The sequence below is a fragment of the Ranitomeya variabilis genome, chromosome 6 (genome assembly GCF_051348905.1).
Source record: "Ranitomeya variabilis isolate aRanVar5 chromosome 6, aRanVar5.hap1, whole genome shotgun sequence".
Classification (NCBI taxonomy): Eukaryota; Metazoa; Chordata; class Amphibia; order Anura; family Dendrobatidae; genus Ranitomeya; species Ranitomeya variabilis.
Genome location: NC_135237.1, coordinates 440,771,191 through 440,796,503, shown reverse-complemented (window position 1 = coordinate 440,796,503; position 25,313 = coordinate 440,771,191). Strand labels below are relative to the sequence as shown.

The following is a 25,313-nucleotide window of genomic DNA, read 5'->3' as shown; positions in this document are numbered from 1 at the left end:
CATATTTTTCGAATTATAAGATGCACTTTTTCCCCAAAAAATTTGGGAGGAAAATAGGGGGTGCGTCTTATAATCGGAATGCAGGCTTACCGGGGGGGTTGCGTCAGTGGTGTAGCAGCATTACTTCCTCAGGGAACCGGCGGTGACAGAGGTGTGGCGATGCTAAGGCTCGGTGTTGGTAGTGGGTGGTGCGGAGTGTATCGTTGGTTTCCCTGCGGCCATGCTCCTGAAGCCGTGGGCTGCCGGAGGCGACACGTGCGCAGATTGAGATCTCGGCTGACCTCTCGCTATCCATTTTCCTGAGGCTGTGGGCTTGAGATCTCGGCGGCCCTCGGCTTCAGGAAAATGGCCGCCAGAGGCCGTGCTTGCGCAGACTGAGATCTCGTAAGCCATTTTCCTGGAGCCAAGGGCCACCGAGATCTCAATCTGCACATGCACGGCCTCTGGAAGATGGCCGCTGACAAACCGTTGATGCACATGGCTCTGCTCGCCGTGGATACCGGGCCACAGATGTGGCACGTTTCTGCCGCCAGCATCCTGAGCAAGGGACCCTGCTCTATGCTCTGCCTCACCGCCGACACCGGACCCGCAGCATCGCACTGCTGGGATACTCCATGACTGCAGCATTAACCCACTTTGGTCGCCGCCGTCCTCCTGAGGAAGGGACGAATGGCTCCTGTGCCACCGCTGGCCCTCAGGTAAGAGAGGAGAGCCTCTCGCTCAGGGAGGATCGGAGTGCAGCTGTGGAGGAGGCGGAGAAACTAATTTCTCCATCTCCTCCATTGCCGAGGTCGGATGATATCCGAGTGATGTGCGCTGTCTCACTCGCACCCATAGGCTCATATGGGTGCGAGTGAGCCGAAAGTCGGCCGAGTGTCCGTGACAATTGCAGCATGCTGCGATCGTCTCGGACCGAGGAAAACGGCCGACAAAAAATCGGCTGCTGGGAGCTGCCCCATAGTATAACATTGGTCCGAGTGCAATGCGATTTTTTATCTCATTGCACTCGTCCATTTTAGTCGCCAGTGTGACCCCAGCTTAATACACATAAACCTCTGAGCGCCAGCACTGCCGGGAGCGCTCCTGTCAGCCCCCTGCCCCCACTTGCAGCAGTGACGCTACAGCTACGCAACGAGGGTCTTCCTGCAGAAAAGATGCAGTGTTTTATAGTAGCAGCAAAATATGAGACTTCTAAACTCTCATTCACGTGTTTTTTCTTGCATTTTTTTAAACCGGCAAGTCAGTTCTTCTGATTTGCTTAATCTTTCCCGCCAACACTTTGCGTTTTTCATGAGGAAAAAAACCTGTAAAACAGCACTGTGTGAACATATCCTAAAATATGCTGCTTCAAATCTGCCCCAAAACCCAATAATCAGAGGAGATTGTTATCTGGTAGTATGGACCTGCAGGAAACGTGCAGATAGGATCACATAATTCACATTACCACAGCACTGTGACGTGACGAAAAGAGGGAACTGCCAGTAAGGAAGCGACAGGAGGAATTACCGAGGGCATGATACCGAGCACAGGAGGCTGTAATGTGGTCAGTGGGGGAGGAGAGGGGAGGTCAGGCTGTAATGTGGTCACTGGGGGAGGAGAGGGCAGGTCAGGCTGTAATATGGTCACTGGAGGGAGGAGAGGGCAGGTCAGGCAGGGACAGTCACAGGGCTGCTCTATGCGGAAGCTCAGTGTTATCTGCCTGAGGCTGAGCAGCAGGATGGCAGCCATCTCCACATACAGCAACCTGGTGGCGAAGCTGGTGATGACTGGTGACTCCAATGTGGGCAAGACGTGTATAGCGAGCAGGTACACGGACAACTCCATGCCCTCCTACCTCTCCACAGTGGGTGAGTGACTGTCCCTGCTGTAGTGTTACATGGCTGCTGCAGGTGGAACCATTTCTGTTGTGAAACTACTACTCGTAGTATGCAAAAGGCTGAAAGGAAGTAGTAGCCACTTAAATAAAGATCCCCATGCGGTGGCCACATGAATTCAGGGCATGCTAGGGGTTGTAATTCCCAGCTGAAGAGTCTCAGACTGAGAGTTGTAGTGTTAAAAAACATGGAGCATCACCTGCTGTCTGGAAATGTTGGGAGTTGTAGTTTCACAACAGCAGGAAAGGCATGGACTGTCGGGAAATACTGAGAGTTGTAGTTCCAAGGCATTTCAGGAGACACAAGATGACTGGACATGCTGGGAGTTATGTTTTTTTTTTTATGATAGATGAAAAGCCACAGGTCACAGCCACGGCTGGGAGTTGTAGTTTTTCAACAGGTAAAAAGCAGCTCACTGACTTGTGATATTCTTAGAGTATGTGCACGCGTTGCTGATTCGTGTGCGGATTTTTCCACGCAGATTTGGTTAAACGCAGTGCGGGATTTAGGCTATGTTCACACGTAAGAAAAGAGGTGCAGAATTTTCTGCACAAAATCCACATCTCCTGGCAGAATCCGCATCCGTGGATTTGCCACGCTTTTTATGCAGATTTTGTGCGGTTTTTTATACGGAATTGATGCAGATTTTGTGTGGATTTTCTGCGGTTTTTGCCACTGTGGATTTTTAACATGGAGGGGTGCAGAAACGCTGCAGATCCGCACAAAGGAAGTGACATGCACTTCTTTGAAATCCGCAGCAATTCCGCACTGATTTTTCCGCACCATCTGCACAGCTTTTTTTTCTTCTCATTGAATAACATTATACTGTACATCACAGTGCGGATCTGCAGCATTTCTGCACGGAAAAATCCGCTGCGGATCCTCATCGTGTGCACATAGCCTTACCTCGGTTTTTGTGCGGATTTCACCTGCGTTTTTACACCTGCGGATTCCTATTAAGGAATAGTTTAAAATGCTGTGGAATCCGCACAAAGAATTGACATGCTGCGGAAAATACGTTTCCGCGCATGTGCACTGTGGATTTTGTTTTCCGTAGGTTTACATGGTACTGTAACCCGCATGGAAAACTGCTGCAGATCTGCAGCGGCCAATCCGCAACATGTGCACATTCCCTGAGGGTATGTGCAGACAATCAGTAATTGGCAGCGCTTTGAATGCAGCACGTCTGCTACGTCCAAAGCGCTGCCGTCTATTGAACGCAGGTGGTTCCGCATGTGTTCATGGAACTGAGCAGAATCACTGCATCCAATACATTGTACAGGTGATATTTATTTTGCGGAGGCTCGCATCTCTGCAAGAGAAATAAACATGCTGCAATCTTAAGAGCTGCGACGCATGTCAGTCTCCGCAAGTAATCAGCGGGCGTCTGTGGGCTTCTTGATATCCCATCCACTATGCTGTAACATCTGGCCGCTGCGGGTTTGACGCTGCACAAGTATGCAGCGTTCAATCCACAGCATTTACTGAAAGTGTGTACATTCGCTTAAGGGGATGTGCATACATTCATTCCAGTGGGGCGATCCCGGCAGGTTTTTTCAAGAGGAAGACACTTCAGGAAATGCCCCCCCACCACCAAAAGTGCCTTATTTTTGCATTTTTATTTTTTGTTACTTTGTTTCCTGACTGCTTTTTTGACTGATGGCACCTATTTTTTAATAGTTTTTACAGCATTTTTGTAGTTTCTTCTTATTCTTTTTTTGTTAAACTCCATTTAACAAAGAAACCGCTGGCTGATTTTGAAGGTAAAATTGTGCATTAAATAATTTGATGCTTCTCTAAAGTTTAAAGCGTGTTTTGCCCTGAAAACGCCAGAAGAAACACTTGGCTTCTTTGGAAACCTGAAGCAGTTAAAAGACGCTCAAAAGCCAGAACATATGAACAGCGAGTCGTTTTTACATAAAATACACGTGTTCTGTTGCAGTGGAAACCCGCCTGTGAAAAAAAACATTGTGTGCACATACATCCCGAGCTTTTTTCTGATGGCTTTGGTCACCAGGGTATTTTGTTGTTGTTCTGTTATAGAATTTCCCGGGGTTTTGTGACGTCGTTATTTTTTAATTACCGTACTTTTTTTCTTTTCAGTTGAAAAATGAAAGACACAATCTGAAAAGACTATAATGGTATGTGCACACTGAGTCTTTTTGCTACGTTTTTGGAGTAGAAACTCTAGTTTTTAGGAGGATTTGGAGACTTTCCACCCCAGTCAGTGTGAGCATAACCTTTAGGCCGGAGACACACTGGTGCGAGAGACGGCCGAGTCTCGCTGGTTAAAAGCAAGCTGTGGCACCTGCATTCCGGAGCGGAGCGTGCGGCTCCATAGCAATACATGGAGCTGCACGCTCAGCTCCGGAATGCAGGTGCCACAGCTTGCTTTTAACCAGCGAGACTCGGCCGTCTCTCGCACCAGTGTGTCTCCGGCCTTAGGTATGTGCACACGTTGTGGATTTGGCTGCGGATTCGGTCCTGCGAACCCGCAGCAGTTTTCCATGTGGTGTACAGTACCATGTTAACCTATGGAAAACCAAATCCGCTGTGCACATACGGAAAATTCCGTGCGGAAACGTTGCAGATTATTTTCCGCAGCATGTCAATTCTTTCTGCGGATTCCGCAGCGTTTTACACCTATTCCTTTATAGGAATCCACAGGTGTAAAAACACAGGCAAAATCCACATAAAACCCGCAGGTCATTTTACCTGCAGATTCTGCAGAATCCGGGTGGAAAAATCCGCAATGGAATCCGCAACATATGCACATACCCTTAGCAGTATGAAAACAAACAAACAAACAAACAAAAAACCTACCGTAATCCCTGTAAATCCTGAAACCACCTGCAGTCACTTGTCTAGGAATTTTGTTACTTGGCCACAACTAGAATTACATGGGGTTTAATGGGCAACGTTTAAAAAAAAAAAAAAAAAAACCTTGGACAGCACTTGCCTCTCCAATGCTCCATGTCATTTTCTTTTTACAGGGCTTCACCAGTTACATCACTTTTAAATGTGACCGCTGCAGCCAGACGCTGAGTTTAGCAGTCTCGTGAAGTCTATCTTTTTTTCGTAGCCCTGTTGTTGACTGCAGTAGTCACATGTTGTAGACTTGACATCAGAATGAAAGAGTAGAGGGGAGCAGCAGAGACGGGTCTTTACCGTGTAAGTAATGTCATGTTGTTTTAAAGCATAATCCCCATTAATACCTCGAGACCAAAGAGAAAAGTCACTTAAAAACGCAAATGATGAATTGGGGCCAATGCATCTGGCAGACTATCCAAAAACAAAGTATAGTCACAAAGTGAAGTGGCACAATCTGTGTTATGAGAGGACAGAAGTCCTGTAACAGTGAGCACTGTGGTACAGGTGAAACCATTGCTAAAGATAAATGCAAACCACAACAAGGGAATGTGCACACGCTGCGGATCCGCAGCGGATTTGACGCTGTGGATCTGCAGCAGTTTTCCATGCGCTGTACAGTACCATGTAAACCTATGGAAAACAAAATCCACAGTGCACATGCTGCGGATAAAAACACGCGGAAACGTAGCATTGTTTATTCCGCAGCATGTCAATTCTTTGTGCAGATTCCGCAGTATTTTACATCTGCTCCTCAATAGGAATCCGCAGGTGTAAAACCGCAGGTGAAATCCGCACAAAAACCATGGGAAATCCGCAGTGCGGTTTACCTGTGGATTTACCAAAATCAGTCCGGAAAAATCTGCAGAGTAATCCGCAGAATGTGCACATAGCCCAATAGTGCACACAGCCGACCCCAACCTATATATTCCCACGTTTGTCAAGCGTTTTCCAAGGAATCTACTTTACATCCACAAAAGGACCATGGACACCTGACGCACGTTTCCCCAATGTTTACATTGCCCTCATCCTGCAGCACCTTTGCTTCATTGCAGATGGTTTTACTCTTGATTTTACGACAGCTGAGAGCCGTGTATTAGAAGCCGACCCTCCAACTATTCTTATGACTTAATCCAAAACTGCCTTATTTGGCCACATTGTGCACTGACCAGACTGATTATTTCATGGAAGCGAGTCCATTGTAAATATTGTCTCTGCAGTCAGAGAACTGCTAGATCTGCAGCAGAGAAAACAGTGATTTTTATCAAAACTGCAACAAGCAGCTCAGTAAGTGACACATTGCTGGAATCAGGGTCTGTGCCCCTACATTATGCTGCTCTCACATTAGGCTGCAAAAACCTGGTGATAGATTCTCTTTCATTCTCGAGAAACCAGAAATTCATATTTTGTTCCGGCTTCATCAGTAGTGTGAGACGTGTCCGTATCCTCTGCGCTGCCCCCGGTCCAGGACTGTATAATGAATTGTAGATTTGTATGTGTCTGCTGTATATGTGACAATAGAGCAAGATGTCTGATGCATCTGAGGATCACATTATCCTGTTACATGGTCAGTACAGGGATCTTGTATAGTTTCTGGAGGCGCTCGTCTGTTCTAGCCCTAATGCTAGGAATCACATAATGACATTAGATGCAGGGTGGGCCGAATTTGTCACTTGCCTGAGGCCAGAACTGCAGTATTCTTTCATGATTCAGGTCAGACTAGTTACATCAATGCTGTCGTTAACTTCTGGAAAATTCCAGCTGGCATGGAGAACAACATTTCCACTAGAACTAATGTCAGCATGGAAATAGTGACATGCTCCATTCTAATAGTCTAATTTTAAACTGGAATCATGTTTTCCAGAAATACAGTGTTTTCTTCTAAAAGGGGTTGTACAATATTAGAAAAATATATGGCCAATTTCTTCCAAAAAATATTGCCACGTTTGTCCACAGGTTGTGTGTGGTATTGCAGGTCAGCCTCAGTCACTGTAGGTGAGCTGCCATACCAAATGCCACCCATGGACAGCAGTACTACCAGTAATGATGTGTCATGGCTGTACATGACCACTGCAGCCAATCATTGTCCTCGGTGGCAACAAGCTGTTTTTCTGGCATTATCGCTCAGCAATAATAATAAGCACAGCATGTGGCTGCCAGTCCCACTCATTGGCTGCAGTAGTCACTGGTGACTTGTGAATGAAGATCAATCAAGCAAATAAGGCAGCACACTGCAGCGCTGAAACATGCAAACATGAAACACGAAAATTAAACTGCATTACTGCACTAGAAATATGAAAAATGAGAGCGTTTAGCCCATAAAAATGGCCAATTTTATGTGTACCTGGTAGCCACTTTACGGCATCTCTCTTATACCAAGTCCTACACTTTCCTTTCCTCGCTGAGAATAAATGTCTCCATCTGAATGGGTACCTATGAAAACCTCTTCTTAGACTAACATTCTCTCTCTCTGTGGAGGGGTAATGGACCTGTTGCAATTAAAACACCTGTGGCTAGGAGGCGGAGTGCTCGGTCAGAAGGCTAAATAATACATTTGAAAAAAACTGACCGTCACATCCAAACATAGACTAAGTGTGAACTCGGCGGCCGGTGCGACGGCGGGGGTCTGCGTGGTGCTGAAGGGGCCGCCGAAGGTGCTGGAGTGTGGCTGTGCGGTGGTGGTGGTGGCGGCGTTGTCTCTGTGTGCAGGCATGTCATCTGTGTGCAGGCTTGCCCTTCGGGCTCTGCCTGCTACAGTGACAGTGAGTGACACATTAGCCAATGATGGGACAGTAGTAGTCCCATCATCCGGCTAATGTGTTGAATGTGAAAAAAAAAAAAAAAACATATACAGTACATACATACATAGAACACATACAGAACATGCGCCATGCGACAACATGCAGCATGCGTCAACATGCGCCATGCGACGACATGCGCCATGCGACGGCATGCGCCATGCGACGACATGCAGCATGCGACGACATGCGCCATGCGACGACATGCGCCATGCGACGACGTGCAGCATGCGACGACATGCAGCATGCGATGACATGCGACGACATGCGCCATGTGACGACATGCGACGACATGCAGAATGCGACGACATGCAGAATGCGATGACATGCAGAATGCGACGTCATGCGCCATGCGACGACATGCGCCATGCGACGACATGCGCCATGCGACGACATGCGCCATGCGACGACATGCGCCATGCGACGACATGCGGCATGCGACGACATGCAGCATGCGACGACATGCGACATGCCGCATACAGTACATACATACAGTACATGTAACATAGAGTACATACTCACCATCACTTGTCACTTTGATCCCCGAAGCCATTGTCATCTGTAAAAAATATTAAAATAATAAACAAACACTATACTCCCTGATCCGCAGAAATCCAATTAAAACGAGTGTCCCTCGACGATCTCCCGTGGAGAGCAGGAGCATCAGCTGATGCAACCACTCTCCAGGGGCTCCAGGAACACAATGAGGGGAGGAAGGTATCCTTCCACAATGTATTCCCCACAATGTATTCCTACGCCCCTGTGAGAAAATAGTCCCTAGTCTCACTTTTGGCATTGCTGTATGAGAAAGTTCCCACGCAGCTTTTTGCCATAAAGTGAGACCAGTGAACTTTAGTAACCTCAGTGATGTACTGCAGGAGCCATTGTCTCCTGTCAGTGTGTCACTGAAGGTCCTATAGAGCAGTGACATCACCCGATGTCACTGTTCTATAGGGGAGATCGTCGTGGGACACTCGTTATTAATTGGACTACGGCGGACAGGTAGTATACGGTTTATTATTTTACGTTTTTTGCAGGCGCTGAAGTATGGTAAGTATGGTTAAATGAAGAATATTAAAATACTTTTTCCTAATGTGTGCGTGTTTTATTACCAATATGCAATAGGTGCTTGTACTGCATATACATATATTAAACCCTGAACCACTAATAGGAATGGGTATGATGTAGTTGTTGGGCCATTGAAGATGCTTTATGACATCCGAAATAAAACTTTTTGTATACAAAAACTAATAACAGATGAGTTATAATGCCTTTGGAGAAGGAATATAGAGGATAAATGGTATTATTACTGAATATATTAAAGTACCCCATACTTATTATACTGAAATGGAATACAAAAAGCATGCTTAGATAACACTGGAAATAAGCATGCTATTTTCAATTGGTTTCAGGGTAGGGCTGCAAATGGTTTAAACGCAGTGTTAAAGTCAAAGGGGATACTATATAATTGGGACTTCAGTGACGTATTGATGAGTGTGGTTTTTTATGCAGCCTTAAATATCCTTTTTCACTGTGTTTCCATACTTTTGAGCTGGAGATCCCTGAGAGTTGTCTCTAACTTTGAATTTAGAAGATCGATGGCTTAATGAGTGCCCAGTTTCTGATGTATATTTTTTATTATCTATAACCCAGGAGACTTTTAGGGACACGAGGGAGAGCCGCTGAGGAGCGGGGGCGCCATTTTGCATCCAAGAGGGTGCCAACCTCCGCTGACAGGCAGGGATTACTCTAGGGACCTGGTAGGCAAGATATCCTTATATCTATATTTATGCTCCCAGAATATCAGATTGGTTTTATTCACTGCCCTTTTTTGGTTGGTTTTGTATATTGCTGTCCTACTCCCCTTTTTTTTTTTTTGGTTATAATCAAGAAAAGTCATTGTGTGCTGTATCCCTGTGTAGTGGCATTTTTCGTGAATCCCCTATTGGTGTATATACAAGGGATTTGCTAGGGAGATAAGGGCAAGCCGCCGAGGAGCGGGGGCGCCACATTGCGTCCAAGAGGGTGCCAACCTCCGCAGACAGGTAGGGTACAGACAGGGATTATTAGGGTGTAACAGGGATACCCATCCCCCATGCCTACCTGCGAGTGTTGTCTAGTATAGTTGATTAATTATTGCTTGGTGTGGTTTGTTTTTAGGTGATTGGTTATATTTTTTAAAAAAGCAGTTTAATAAAAATTATTTTTATGGTATTAGTTTTTTGGTGAGACGTTGTTTACACTAATCCAGCAATATAGGTAATATACTTTTTCCGATCCATTTTTTTCCGCCGGATCCGTTTTTTTCTCAGAGTTGTATTAGCACCGGATTGCGCTTGATGGCCACACGTTTCATCCGTTTTTTGCCGGATCCGTCAAAAAAGCTGTTTCCGCCGGATGGAAAACACATACAGAGGAACGTTTTTTCTGTCCGGCGAAAAAAACGCACAGCGACGGATCTGGCAAAAAAAACGTATGAAACTGAGCTGTGAAATGATGAATCCGGCCTTGGAATCCGTTTTTTCATGCATGTTTCCATTCAAATCATGCACATTTTCCGTTTATTTACTTATTTCCAAAAACGGCATTAAAACCGCGCATAAACCGCACCAAAAAAAGCATCAAAACTGCACCAAAATCCATCAAAACTGCATCAAAACCTGGTGCAGTTTTGGTGCAGTTTTGGTGCAGTTTTGGTGCGGTTTTAATGCAGTTTTGGTGCGGTTTTAATGCAGTTTTGGTGCGGTTTTAATGCAGTTTTTGGTGCGGTTTTGATGCAGTTCTTGGTGCGGTTTTGATGCAGTTCTTGGTCTGGTTTTGGTGCGGTTTTGATGGAGTTCTTTGTGCGGTTTTGATTCAGTTTTTGGTGCGGTTTTTGCGCAGTTTTGATGCAGTTTTTGGTGCGGTTTTGGTGCAGTGTTGATGCAATTATGGTGCGGTTTTGATGCGTTATTTTTCAGTTTTGATGCGTTTTTTATGCAGTTTTTTGCACGGTTTTGATGCATTTTTTTTAATTCGCTTTTGTTGCGTTTTTTGCGCGGTTTTTAGGCTTTTTGGTGCGTTTTTGAAAGCTAAATAAAGATGTATTATTGAACAAAAAAAAAGAATTGTGATGTCATTATTGTCCAACCTCCTCTTTTACATTTGTCCAACCCACACTCCATTAAACACACAGATAGACAGATAGATGATAGATGAAATGGATAGACAGATCTACATATAGATAGATCTATAGATGCATACATCTATCTATTCATATATCTATCTGTAGATGTGTCTGGATAGATATATCTATTGATAGATGAATGGATAGCGTAGGGTGCGTGTCCACTGTCCGGATTACATCCGAATGAGCTGCAGATTGGATGCTGCGTACTTGTAGTCCCATCGGATGATGCCTGCACACACACCCCAAAAGACCCCCCGCACAGCCCCACACACACACGAACAGTCCCGCACAGGGCTGTACACATCTGAACAGTCCCGCACACATCCGAACAGCCCGCAGACCCCGCACACACCTGGACAGTCCCGCACAGCGCCGCACACATCCGAACAGCCCGCAGACCCCGCACACACATACACGCACATCGTCACCGCCCACACACTTCCATCCTCCCGAGCTGCAGCGTTTCTCGGACCCACATCCGCAGCAAAACTGCAGATCTTTTTTACATCTGCGGTTTTGCTGCGGATGTGCCCGACTCAATGAAAGTCTAAAGGTGCAGAAACGATGCAGTTCCGCACAAAAGAAGTGACATGCTGCGAGAAAAAAAAGCTGCGTTTTGGTGCGGCTTTTTCCGCAGCATGTGCACAAGTCTGCGGCTCCCATAGACTTACATTGGTTGTGCACTACACTGCGGATTTGATGCAATTCAGTGCGGCAAAAAACGCTGTGGATCTGCAATCAGATCCGCAACGTGTGCACAGCCTTAGCATTTAGTGAACCTAGCAAAAAAGCCAAGCAAAAAACAAGTGTGGGATTGCACTTTTTTGCCATTTCATTGCACTTTGAATTTTTTTCACATTTTCTGTTACACGACATGGTAAAACCAATGATGTTGTTCAAAAGTAGAACTTGTCCCGCAAAAGATAAGCCCTCACATGGCCATACTGACGGAAAAATTATGGCTCTAGATAGAAGGGGAGCGATAAACGAAAACAAAAAAGCTCCAGGGGTGAAGGGGTTTAGAAACATGGATATGGACATATGTATGGAAATAGACATACCGTATATACTCGAGTATAAGCCGAGATTTTCAGCCCATTTTTTTTGGGCTGAAAGTCCCCCTCTCGGCTTATACTCGAGTCATACCCGGGGGTCGGCAGGGGAAGGGGAGCGGGGGCTGTGTAATTATACTTACCTACTCCCGGCGCGGTCCCTGTACGTCCCTGCTTCCAGCGCTGCATCTCCTTCTTGTACTGAGCGGTCACATGGTACCGCACATTACAGAAATGAATATGCGGCTCCACCTCCCATAGGGGTGGAGCCACATATTCATTTCTGTAACGTGCGGTACCATGTGACCGCTCAGTACAGGAAGGAGATGCAGCGCTGGAAGCAGGGACGTACAGGGACTGCGCCGGGAGCAGGTAAGTATACGGGGAGGGGGAGCGCAGCGCGATAGTCACCTCTCCTCCGTTCCGGTGTGGCTCCGTCTTGGCGTCCTTTGGCTGTGACGCTCAGGTCAGAGGGCGCGGTGACGTGGTCAGTGCGCCGTCTGCCTGAACGTCAGTGCGGAGAACGCTGAAGACGGAGCCACACAGGAAAGAGGAGCAGGTGAAAAGTGCCGGGGGCCTGAGCGACGGAGAGGTGAGTATGTGATTTTTTTTTTTTTTTACCGCAGCCACAGCATATGGGGCAAGTGCCTGTATGGATCATCTATGGGGCCATAATGTTTGTGCAGCACTATAAGGGGCAGTCAGTGTCTGTATGGATCATCTATAGGGCCACAATGTTTGTGCAGCACTATAAGGGGCAGTCAGTGTCTGTATGGATCATCTATGGGGCCACAATGTTTGTGCAGCACTAAGGGGCAGTCAGTGCCTGTATGGATCATCTATGGGGCCACAATGTTTGTGCAGCACTATAAGGGGCAGTCAGTGTCTGTATGGATCATCTATGGGGCCACAATATTTGTGCAGCACTATAAGGGGCAGTCAGTGCCTGTATGGATCATCTATGGGGCCACAATGTTTGTGCAGCACTATAAGGGGCAGTCAGTGTCTGTATGGATCATCTATGGGGCCACAATATTTGTGCAGCACTATAAGGGGCAGTCAGTGCCTGTATGGATCATCTATGGGGCCACAATGTTTGTGCAGCACTATAAGGGGAAGTCAGTGCCTGTATGGATCATCTATGGGGCCATAATGTTTGTGCAGCACTATAAGGGGCAGTCAGTGTCTGTATGGATCATCTATGGGGCCACAATGTTTGTGCAGCACTATAAGGGGCAGTCAGTGTCTGTATGGATCATCTATGGGGCCACAATGTTTGTGCAGCACTATAAGGGGCAGTCAGTGTCTGTATGGATCATCTATGGGGCCATAACGTTTGTGCAGCACTATATGGGGCAAGTGACTGTATGGAGCATCTATGGGGCCATAATGTTTGTGCAGCATTATAAGGGGCAAGTGTCTGTATGGAGCATCTTATGGGGCCCATCATGAACTTTATGGAGCATTATATGGGGCTCCTGATTCAATATGGATATTCAAAAACACTTAACCTACTGATGTCTCAATTAATTTTACTTTTATTGGTACCTATTTTTACTCTTGAAATTTACCGGTAGCTGCTGCATTTTCCACCCTAGGCTTATACTCGAGTCATTAAGTTTTCCCAGTTTTTTGTGGCAAAATTAGGGGGGTCGGCTTATACTCGGGTTGGCTTATACTCGAGTATATACGGTAGATATATCTCTATCTATCTATCTATCTATCTATCTATCTATCTATCTATCTATCTATCTATCCCTCTATCTGTGTGTAATGGAGTGTGGGTTGGACAAATGTAAAGAGGAGGTTGGACAGAAATGACATCACAAATCTTTTTGAAGATAGAGGAGGGAGGGGTTGGGGTGTGTTTTGGAGTGGGTGTGCCAGGTGCAGAGTTACAGGCGAGTGCAATGCATCATGGAACTTGTAGTATTAGAGCACAATAACTCAGGAGAAAGGAAGTTGTCGATTAACCCCATGAGAGCTGAATCCAGCGCTAAAGATGTGCTGCTACAGCATGATAAAAAGGTAATATTGCTAAAATAAACACAGTAGATGTTTTCAGTGGCACATAATAGCAAGCTTTATGGAAAAAAAAAAAAAAAGGGTTATAGTAGTGGACAACTTCTTTAAATCTTTACCTTTCTTATAGAAATCCGTTGTGCACTTTTACACTGTGTTCCAAATTATTATGCACATAGAGTTTAGGAGTGATAAGGTTAGAATTTTTTTGTTTGTCATTTAAACTCATTGATGGTGATGTGTGTCAGGGATCTTTATATCACTGAAAGCAATTGCAGATACCTGTGCACATTAGTTTGGCAGGTGTGTCCAAATAAAGGCAAGACTACTTAAGAAGGCTGTTCCACATTATTAAGCAGCCTACATTTTTTGCCAAAATGGGAAAGAAAAAGGATGTGTCGGCTGCTGAGAAGCAACAAATTGTGGAGTATTTAGGTCAAGGCATGACTACAATCAACATTGCCAAGACACTTCATCGTGATCATCGCACAATCAAGAAGTATGTAGCTGATTCCCAGCGCACACGTGTGCGTGCTGATAAGGAAAAATTGAGGACTCTTTCCAACAGGCAATTGCATAAGGTTATAAGAGCAGCTGCAAAAATGCCTTGTCATAGCAGCAGACAAGTTTTTGAAGCTGCTGGTGCCTCCAACGTCCCCAGAACAACAAGATGCAGGGTCTTTCAGAGGTTTGCAGCTGTGCGTAAGCCATCCTGTCGACCACCTCTATCCACTGCACACAAGCAGAAACGGCTCCAGTGGGCCAAACGATACATGAAGACTGACTTCCAAACTGTTTTGTTCACCGATGAGTGCCGTGCAACGCTCGATGGTCCAGATGGATGGAGTGGAGGATGGCTGGTTGATGGACACCCCATGAAAACACGGCTAAGGCGCTAACAAGGAGGAGGTGGAGTAATGTTTTGGGCTGGAATCGTGGGGAGAGAGATTGTCGGCCCCTTTATGATCCCTGAAGGAGTAAAGATGAACTCCATACTCTATGTGGAGATTCTAAAACAACACTTCCTGCCATGGTTCAAGAGGAAGAACCGTGCTTTCCGCAGCAAGATCATTTTCATGCATGATAATGCACCGTCTCATGCTGCAAAAAACACATCTGCATCTCTGGCTGCTATGGGCATAAAAGAGGACAAACTCATGGCGTGGCCACCATCTTCCCCTGACCTCAACCCCATTGAGAACCTCTGGAGCATCATCAAAAGGAGTGTCTATGATGGCGGGAAGCAGTTCACATCTAAGCAACAGCTCTGGGAGGGTTTTCTGTCCACATGCAAAACAATTGAAGCAGAAACCATCCAAAAACTGACAAATTCAATGGACGAGAGAGTTCAGAAGCTTCTTTCGAACAAGGGGTCCTATGTGCAAATGTAACATCACCTAGAATAAAGTTTTCACTTGAAAACTGTTTGATTTCATTTTGTAATAAGCTGATAATACTTATAACTTTACAATTGACCATTTTTTTGCTCAAAATAAAAAAAAAGGTTGAAAACTCTGCTGTGCATAATAATTTGGAACATGCATTTTGAGTGTTTATTTTTTTTAAAAAAGATACTGTTTTCATAGGCAGTTTGTTCCAAAACATTGCAATTATACTGGAATAGTAGATGACTGGAAAATAACAATGACTGCAATTCAGATACGTAATTTAGAGAAAATATGAGGAAATATTATTTGCATAATTGGAACACAGTGTAGAGTCCATAACACTGGGGAACACAATTTTTTAAGAGTTAGGTCAGACAACTGTTCTTAATTAATTTTTGGATGCTGAATCCAGAAATTATCTCAGTTTTTCTCTATCACGTCAAGTTTTTGAACTATAGGATTTTTGTCTTCTCAAAAATATGTAAACTACTGTACCTAAAAAGTGGGTTTTTTTTTTAAATAGTACATATATGAACAAAAAATGAAATGTATAAGAAATAGGCATGACAAATGTTTTTTAACACTATCATGTTTTTTACAAAGGACATATATATATTTGCAAGTATTTAAGGTAAAAATGTACATTTATAGCTTTTTCTGGAGTGTTTAACTTGAGGACAATCACGTTTGATGCTCCAGCAATAGTCAGCCATCATATGTACATCCCATCTACCCTGGTAACGGTCTTCCATAACCTTCAAATCTTGGTGAAATCGTTCACCTTGCTCATCGCTAACAGCACCAAGATTTTCCGGAAAGTTGGCAAGATGGCAATGCAGAAAATGTAGTTTAATACTCATGTTGCAACCAAGCGCTTTGTAGCTCTCAAATAGTTTCTGAACAATTTCTTTGTAATTACTTGCACGTATATTTCCAAGAAAGTTCTTGACGACGTCTTTGAATGATAACCAAGCATTCTTCTCAAGATCTGACATAGTCCCGGTGAAATATTCATCTTTGATGAGCTGTCGAATTTGTGGACCATCAAACACACCAGCCTTGATTTTTTCAATGGACAGTCCAGGAAGTGCCAACATGATGTACTTAAAACAGTCGCCGTCAGTTGGCAATGCTTTTACAAATTGCTTCATGAGACCTAGTTTTATGTGCAGAGGTGGGAATAGTATATTCTTCCTGTCAACAAGTGGCTGATGTAGAATGTTAGGATCTCCAGGTTTAAGACCAGATCTTGGAGGCCAATTCGACTCAACCCAATGCTTTTCTTGAGCTCTGCTATCCCACATACAGAGAAAGCAGGGATACTTTGTGTACCCACGTTGCTGACCAAGAAGGAACAAATAAATTACAACTAAGCGCCCAATGTAAAGAGAAAAGCTATCACAAATCCTATTTATTCCGACTATGATAAATTTTTTGTGTAAAGATATTGATAATTATGACGTATTGGGAGCTGCACACACCTCTCACCAGACTGTCTCAGTTGTGACTACTCTTACAAGTTGCCACGTAGCTCTATATGAGTCGAATTGTAATCAGATAACAAGTCTTATTACAGATATCAGTGCAATTGTGCTTCTCTGGCAGGTAAGTTGTGGAGGAAAAACTTGACGTGCTAGAATAAACTGACTACATTTTTGGAATCAGCATGCCAATTTTAGTATAAATCAGCTCAAAAACCTAACTTAACAGAAATTTTTTTTCAAATTGTTCCCCAGTGAATTGTGGGTGGAGATAAGGGGAGGGGGAAAAAATAATAAATTACTGATAGGGATTTGTTATAAATCTCCAAAAATAATGGAAGCAATGGAGAATAGCCTCGTAAAGCAAATAGATGAAGCTGCGACTCAAGGAGAAGTCATTATTATGGGGGACTTCAACTACCCTGAAATAGATTGGGGAACAGAAACCTGCAGTTCCAGCAAAGGTAATCGGTTTTTGACAACTATGAGAGACAATTACCTTTCACAACTGGTTCAGGACCCAACAAGGAGGGGGGTGTTGTGATCCGCTTTTTGGCTCCCCTGGTGGTGGCTGGTGGTACTGGAGACTTGTGTGTGCTTTTCTGCCTCAGCTCACCTGCTTCCATCAGTTTTGGGAGTTCCCTATTTAGCCTTGCTCTCCAGTCACTTCCTTGCCGGTCATCATTGTAACCTGAGTCATTCAGTTGCATGTTCCTGCTACTAGTCTGCTGATCAGCTAAGTGGACTCTTGTCCTTATTGTTTTGTTTTTCTTGTCCAGTTTACAGTTTTGTCATTTCCTGTTACTGGAAGCTCTTGTGGACTGAAATTGCCACTCCTGTGTCATGAGTTGACACAGGAGTCTTAAAGTAATTTCAGGATGGGTTTTTGAAAGGGTTTTTCAGCTGACCGTGAAGTCCTCTTTTGTATCCTTCCTCTATCTAGTAAGTGGACCTCGCTTTGCTAAATCTACCTTCATACTGTGTATGCCTTTTCCTCTGAACTCACCGTTAATATACGTGGGGGCTACTATCATCTTTGGGGAATTTCTCTAGAGGTAAGCCAGGTCTGTTCCTTCCTCTTCCAGGCGTAGTTAGTTCTCCGGCTGGCGCATGGCATCTAGGCAGCCGTAGGAATGCTTCCTGGCTACTGTTAGTTGTGTGGTAGATTTAGGTCACGGTCAGCTTGAGTTTCCATCACCCGAGAGCTAGTCTGTTATTTTTGTGTTTCTGATGTTCCCATGCCATTGGGGAATCATGACAGGGGGGCACTGCTAGACCTAATATTAACCAAAAGGCCAGACCGCATATCAAATATAAGGGTTGGGGGTCACTTGGGGAATAGTGATCACAAAATAATAAGTTTTCATGTAACCTTTAATAAGATGGGTAGTAGGGGGGTGACAAGGACACTAAACTTCAGGAGGGCAAATTTCCAACGGATGAGAGAGGATCTTGGTGCAATTAACTGGGATGATATCCTGAGACACAAAAATACACAAAGAAAATGGGAGACATTTATTAGCATCCTGGATAGGACCTGTGCACAGTATATATCGTATGGGAATAAACATACTAGAAATAGGAGGAAACCAGTATGGCTAAATAGAGCTGTAAGGGGCGCAATAAGGGACAAAAAGAAAGCATTTAGAGAATTAAAGGAAGTAGGTAGTGAGGAGGCATTAAATAAATACAGAAAATTAAATAAATTCTGTAAAAAGCAAATCAAGGCAGCAAAGATTGAGACAGAGAGACTCATTGCCAGAGAGAGTAAAAATAATCCCAAAATATTCTTTAACTATATAAATAGTAAGAAACTAAAAAATGACAGTGTTGGCCCCCTTAAAAATAGTCTGGGTGAAATGGTGGATGAGGATGAGGAAAAAGCCAATATGCTAAATGACTTTTTTTCATCAGTATTTACAAAAGAAAATCCCATGGCAGACAAAATGACTAGTGATAAAAATTCCCCATTAAATGTCACCTGCTTAACCCAGCAGGAAGTACAGCGGCGTCTAAAAATAACTAAAATTGACAAATCTCCAGGCCCGGATGGGATACACCCCTGAGTACTGCAGGAACTAAGTACAGTCATTGATAGACCATTATTTTTAATCTTTAAAGACTCCATAATAACAGGGTCTGTACCACAGGACTGGTGTATAGCAAATGTGGTGCCAATATTCAAAAAAGGGGCAAAAACTGAACTCGGTAATTATAGGCCAGTAAGCTTAACCTCTACTGTGGGTAAAATCCTGGAGGGCATTCTAAGGGATACTATACTGGAGTATCTGAAGAGGAATAACCTTATGACCCAGTATCAGCACGGGTTTACTAGGGACCGTTCATGTCAGACTAATTTGATCAGCTTCTATGAAGAGGTAAGTTCCGGACTGGACCAAGGGAACCCAGTGGACGTAGTGTATATGGACTTTTCCAAAGCTTTTGATACGGTGCCACACAAAAGGTTGTTACATAAAATGAGAGTAATGGGGATAGGGGAAAATATGTGTAAGTGGGTTGAGAGCTGGCTCAGGGATAGGAAACAAAGGGTGGTTATTAATGGAGCACACTCGGACTGGGTTGCGGTTAGCAGTGGGGTACCACAGGGGTCAGTATTGGGCCCTCTTCTTTTTAACATATTTATTAATGACCTTGTAGGGGGCATTGAGTAGAATTTCAATATTTGCAGATGACACTAAACTCTGCAGGGTAATCAATACAGGGGAGGACAATTTTATATTACAGGATGATTTATGTAAACTAGAAGCTTGGGCTGATAAATGGCAAATGAGCTTTAATGGGGATAAATGTAAGGTCATGCACTTGGGTAGAAGTAATAAGATGTATAACTATGTGCTTACTTCTAAAACTCTGGGCAAAACCGTCAATGAAAAAGACCTGGGTATATGGGTGGATGACAAACTCATATTCAGTGGCCAGTGTCAGACAGCTGCTACAAAGGCAAATAAAATAATGGGATGTATTAAAAGAGGCATAGATGCTCATGAGGAGAACATAATTTTACCTCTATACAAGTCACTAGTTCGACCACACTTAGAATACTGTGCACAGTTCTGGTCTCCGGTGTATAAGAAAGACATAGCTGAACTGGAGCGGGTGCAGAGAAGAGCGACCAAGGTTATTAGAGGACTGGGGGGGTCTGCAATACCAAGATAGGTTATTACACTTGGGGCTATTTAGTTTGGAAAAACGAAGACTAAGGGGTGATCTTATTTTAATGTATAAATATATGAGGGGACAGTACAAAGACCTTTCTGATGATCTTTTTAATCATAGACCTGAGACAGGGACAAGGGGGCATTCTCTACGTCTGGAGGAAAAAAGGTTTAAGCATAATAACAGACGCGGATTCTTTACAGTAAGAGCAGTGAGACTATGGAACTCTCTGCCGTATGATGTTGTAATGAGTGATTCATTAATTAAATTTAAGAGGGGACTGGATGCCTTTCTGGAAAAGTATAATGTTACAGGGTATATACACTAGATTCCTTGATAAGGCATTGATCCAGGGAACTAGTCTGATTGCCGTATGTGGAGTCGGGAAGGAATTTTTTTCCCCATGGTGGAGTTACTTTGCCACATGTTTTTTTTTTGCCTTCCTCTGGATCAACATGTTAGGGCATGTTAGGTTAGGCTATGGGTTGAACTAGATGGACTTACAGTCTTCCTTCAACCTTAATAACTATGTAACTATGTAACTATGAATCTGTATGCAGATGACTGCAAGTGCAGTAGGACAATGCACTTGCAGCTTTCTTGTTCTCCCTCCCTATTCCCTGCCTTCTCACATACCTGTCTCCTCTGACTGACAAGACTATAGGTTCAAGCACAGGGTTTTTACATGGATTTTGATGTGGATCTGCTTCAAATACTCCATAAAGGGATACATTTATCAATTTGAAGTTTACATGTAGGACAGCGAATACAAATAAAGGCCCCGTCACACACAGCGACGCTGCAGCGATACAGACAACGATGCTGATCGCTGCAGCGTCGCTGTTTTGTCGCTGTGTGGTCGCTGGGGAGCTGTCACACAGACCGCTCTCCAGCGACCAACGATGCCGAGGTCCCCGGGTAACCAGGGTAAACATCGGGTTGCTAAGCGCAGGGCCGCGCTTAGTAACCCGATGTTTACCCTGGTTACCAGTGTAAAATGTAAAAAAACAAACAGTACATACTCACCTTCGCGTCCCCCGGCGTCCGCTTCCTGCACTGACTGAGCGCCGGCCCTAACAGCAGAGCGGTGACGTCACCGCTGTGATCTGCTTTCACTTTACGGCCGGCAGTCAGTCAGTGCGGGAAGCGGACGGCAAGGGACCTGACGGACACCGGAATGTGAGTATGTACTGGTTTTTTTTACATTTACGATGGTAACCAGGGTAAACATCGGGTTACTAAGCGCGGCCCTGCGCTTAGTAACCCGATGTTTACCCTGGTTACCAGTGAAGACATCGCTGAATCCGTGTCACACACACGGATTCAGCGATGTCAGCGGGACCTCAACGACCAAAAAAAGGTCCAGGCCATTCCGACACGACCAGCGATCTCACAGCAGGGGCCTGGTCGCTGGTACGTGTCAAACATAGCGAGATCGCTACTGAGGTCGCTGTTGCGTCACAAAACTTGTGACTCAGCAGCGATCTCGTTAGCGATCTCGCTATGTGAGTCGGGGCCTTAAGAGGCACAATAAGCAATTCTGGTTAAGGAATCGCGTCCCACAAAGAAATAAATTGCTAAGAAAATGTCCATACAACACAAATTAAGGCCCCATTCACATGTCCATCCTTCCCCTCCTGTTCTATCAGTTTTTATATACATAGAGCACATAGCCTGTAGCCAAATTCACACAACCTTTTATATGGCCTAACAATAGTCCACAGTAAAAGTGGTGTTGTGTCGGACTTTGATCATATCCAGTTCACATGTTAGGGAATGAATGGGTCCAGCATGTAACATATAACACACAGATGCTATCCGTGCTACATTCAGCCAAAAACAAAAGTACAATGATTAAAAAAAACTGTCTTTATGGCCAAACTTAGACATACATACAAGGAACAGGTTAAACTTGTCGGGAGATGTTTGCATTCCTCTAATACCTTAAAGTCGAGACAGACGGCCAATAGTGACTATTCTTTATTTTAAGAGCCTTAAAATGTGTAATCGAGCTCTTCAGATGGAAAAGGGTGTTATCAACCATGGAATATGTTTTAGGTATTTTGTGTGGGTAAGGTAGGACTTGTTTTTTTTCCTAGCAAATAAAGGTATATACCTTTATCCCCCCAAATAACAAGAAGAAAACTTACTTTGTACAATAAGCACTGAGCCCAATTCGTCATTTGCATTTTTTTTTCACTTGTAATTTTTGTCTTGTGGTATTCATAAACTATTTTTGTGTCAAACTCTTCAAAATGGCACATGAAGTTTATGAATTTTACTCAAAATTACAATTAATCTTAATTTTTGTCTTTTTTGTGCCTCGTAAAAAGTCGCATGTTCACCTAAGATGTTGCAGAATTTGAACTCAAATTTTGGGTCCAATTTATTATTGCATCTGTGTTTTGTTTTTTTGTTTTGTTTTTTTTCCTCATCTTTGGTGGTTTTATTTTTTATTTGCACCACAATAATATTTCCAATGACGCTTTTTTAAATTCTATTTTGTGTTCTCCTTTTTTTCTAATGTGCGCCACTGTTTGTGGGATTTAGGGTTTCCTGATGTTTTTGCCTGATTCATCATTTGTCACTTTTAGAAAAGTGACAAAATTTGACACAAACGTGCTGCAGTCCTCAACCACACACACACACACAGGCATACTTCAGTGAGTAATTTGATGTATGCCGGTTATTGCATGTGACATTTTGCGGTAAAAAGTCACCAGCCTGACTAAAGAACTGAGGTGGGCTTACAGGGTTGCTGAGCGGAGATGGTAAAGGTCCCATTCCAATGTGCACTTCATCACATTCAGATGGTCCCTCACTACTTTCAAGACCACACTCACTGCAGAAAAACAAATCTACTACTCATCTCTCATATCCTCCCTGTCTCACAACCCTAAACAGCTATTCAACGCTTTCAATTCACTCCTCTGTCCCCCAGCACCTTCTTCCTCTTGTCTCAGCTGACGACTTTGTCTCATTCTTCAAACAGAAGATTGACAACATCAGGCTAAGCTTTTGCCTAAAGTCCTCAGAGCCCCTCCTCATAACTACTCATTTCTCCTCCAAAACCAGCTTCTCCCTCATTACGGAGATCAACTCTCTTCTTTACTATCCAAATCACATCTCACCACCTGTAAACTTGACCCAATCACATCCCACCTTAACTCATTGCAAACGTTACCACAATCTTCATCCCAATCCTAACCGATCTCCTCAACTTATCACTAACAACTGGTATTTTCCCCTTATTCTTAAAACATGCTTCGATCACACCCATCCTCAAAAAGCGCAACTTTGACCCATCCTCTATGTCTAGCTATTGCCCACTTCTCCCCTATGCCTCAAAACTACTGGAACAACACATCCATTTTAAACTATCCTCCCACGTCTCCTCCTGCTCCCTCTTTGACCGCTTACAATCTGGCTTCCGACAGCACCATTCCATTGAAACTGCCGTTCCCAAAGTCACCAATGACCTACTAACTGCCAAATCCAAGCAATACTACTCTGTCCTCCTCCTAGACCTGTCATCTGCCTTCGACACAGTGGACCATTCCCACTTACTACAGATTCTCTCATCCCTTAGCATCACAGACTTGGCCATATCTTGGATCTCCTCATACCTAACAGACCGGAAATTCAGCGTCTCCCACTCACACAACACCTCTTCATCTCACCCCCTCTCTGTGGGTGCCCCCCCAACGTTGAGTTCTAGGACCCCTACTCTTATCCATCTACACCTTCGGCCTGGGCCAGCTCATAGAGCCTCACGCTTTCAGTATCATCTCTATGCTGATGACACACAGATCTACATCTCTGGACCAGATATTACCTCATTACTAACCAGAATCCCGCAATGTCTGTCCTCTATTTTACCTTTCTTCTCTGCTAGATTTCTAAAACTTAACATGGCTAAAACAGAATTCATCATCTTTCCACCATCTCATTCAACCCCCTGCCCTATCAGACCTATCCATCAAAGTCAATGGCTGCCTACTCTGCTCAGTCCTGCAAGTTCCCTGCCTCGGGGTAACCCTTGACTCTGATATCTCCTTAAAACCACACATCCAAGCCCTTTCCACTTCCTGACGACTCCAACTCAAAAATATATCCCCGATCCACACATTCTTCAACCAAGAATCTGCAAAAACAATAGTACATGCCCTCATCATCTGCCAATTCGACTACTGCAACCTCCTGCTTTGTGGCCTCCCCTCTAAGACTGTTGCACCCCTTCAATATATCTTAAACTCTTCAGCCCAATGAATCCATCTGTCCCCCCCAGCTATTCTCCAACCTCTCTTCTCTCTCAATCAGTGGCTCTCAGTTGCCCAGATACTCCAGTTCAAAACCCTAACAATGACATACAAAGCCATCCACAACCTGTCTCCTCAATACATCTGTGACCTCGTCTCCCAGTACTTACCTGCACACAATCTCTGATCCTCACAAGTTCTCCTTCTCTACTCCCCTCTTATCTCTTCTTCCCACAATCCCTCTCCCTTGCTCTCTCCCTTGTACTATGGAACTCTCTACCCCAACATATCGGACTCGCCTACCGTGGAAACCTTCAAAAGGAACCTGAAGACTCGCCTCTTCCGACAAGCCTACAACCTGCAGTAACCCTGGTTCCACCAAACCGCTGCACGACCAGCTCTACCCTCACCTACTGTATCCTCACCCATCCCTTGTAGATTGTGAGTCCTCACGGGCAGGGTCCTCTCTCCTCCTGTACTAGTCGGTGACTCATTTTGCTTTAGATTATTGTACTTGTTTTTTGCTATGTATACCCTTTTCACATGTAAAGAGCCAAGGAATAAATGGTGCTATAATAGTAATAATAAATACAAAAATTACTAATTTTGACTTTGTGTAAAATTCATGAGCCACGTGTGTCATTTTGAGGAACTTGGTGCAAAAGAACAGCAAGGATATGTCAAGACAATAAAAGAAAAATTACTTCAAGAAAACATCAAATGATGAATCGGAGCTTCAGATATACTGTACATAAAATCCCCCTGAGGATGACTGGAAGAAGAATAAAATGCAAGTGATTTACAGTTGAAAACTGTAAAAACTAGATAAAAACTAAATGGTGCCAATGCAAGTGTGAATCAGGCCCCTTATTTTTATTTTACACCATTTTTAATTATCTACATCATTGGCTATATATACAATCCTCAAAATTTAAATTGCAACACCAATATGAAAATCCCAGGATCAATAGACATGTTCGTGATATGTAAATGAAGAAAAAATTGAAGCAAATTTTTCAAAAACTTCTCTATTTCTGTATTGAGTAAAAGCACCATACACAGAAATACAGGCACTTTACCTGCTTTGGCTGATATTTTTGAACTCCTTTATGACCTTGTGATTTTCAGTTTTTGAACATAAGCCAAAAAATGTTTCACATTTCTGAATTATGTCACCATTTTCCGAGACCTGTAGCGTTTTTGGCCTGTGGGGCTGGGTGAGGGC

General features: G+C 44.0%; 1 protein-coding gene across 1 annotated transcript in view; it reads left to right on the top strand.

The window, feature by feature from the left end:
- Positions 1 to 1,567: 1,567 nt before the first annotated feature.
- Positions 1,568 to 25,313, top strand: part of LOC143781221 (ras-related protein Rab-10-like) — a 105,717-nt gene continuing 81,971 nt past the window's right edge. Inside the window, exon 1 of the mRNA XM_077267708.1 lies at positions 1,568 to 1,847. Within this exon, the coding sequence (XP_077123823.1) occupies positions 1,619 to 1,847 (229 nt within the window). The 5' untranslated portion in view covers positions 1,568 to 1,618. The remainder of the gene's footprint in view (positions 1,848 to 25,313) is intronic.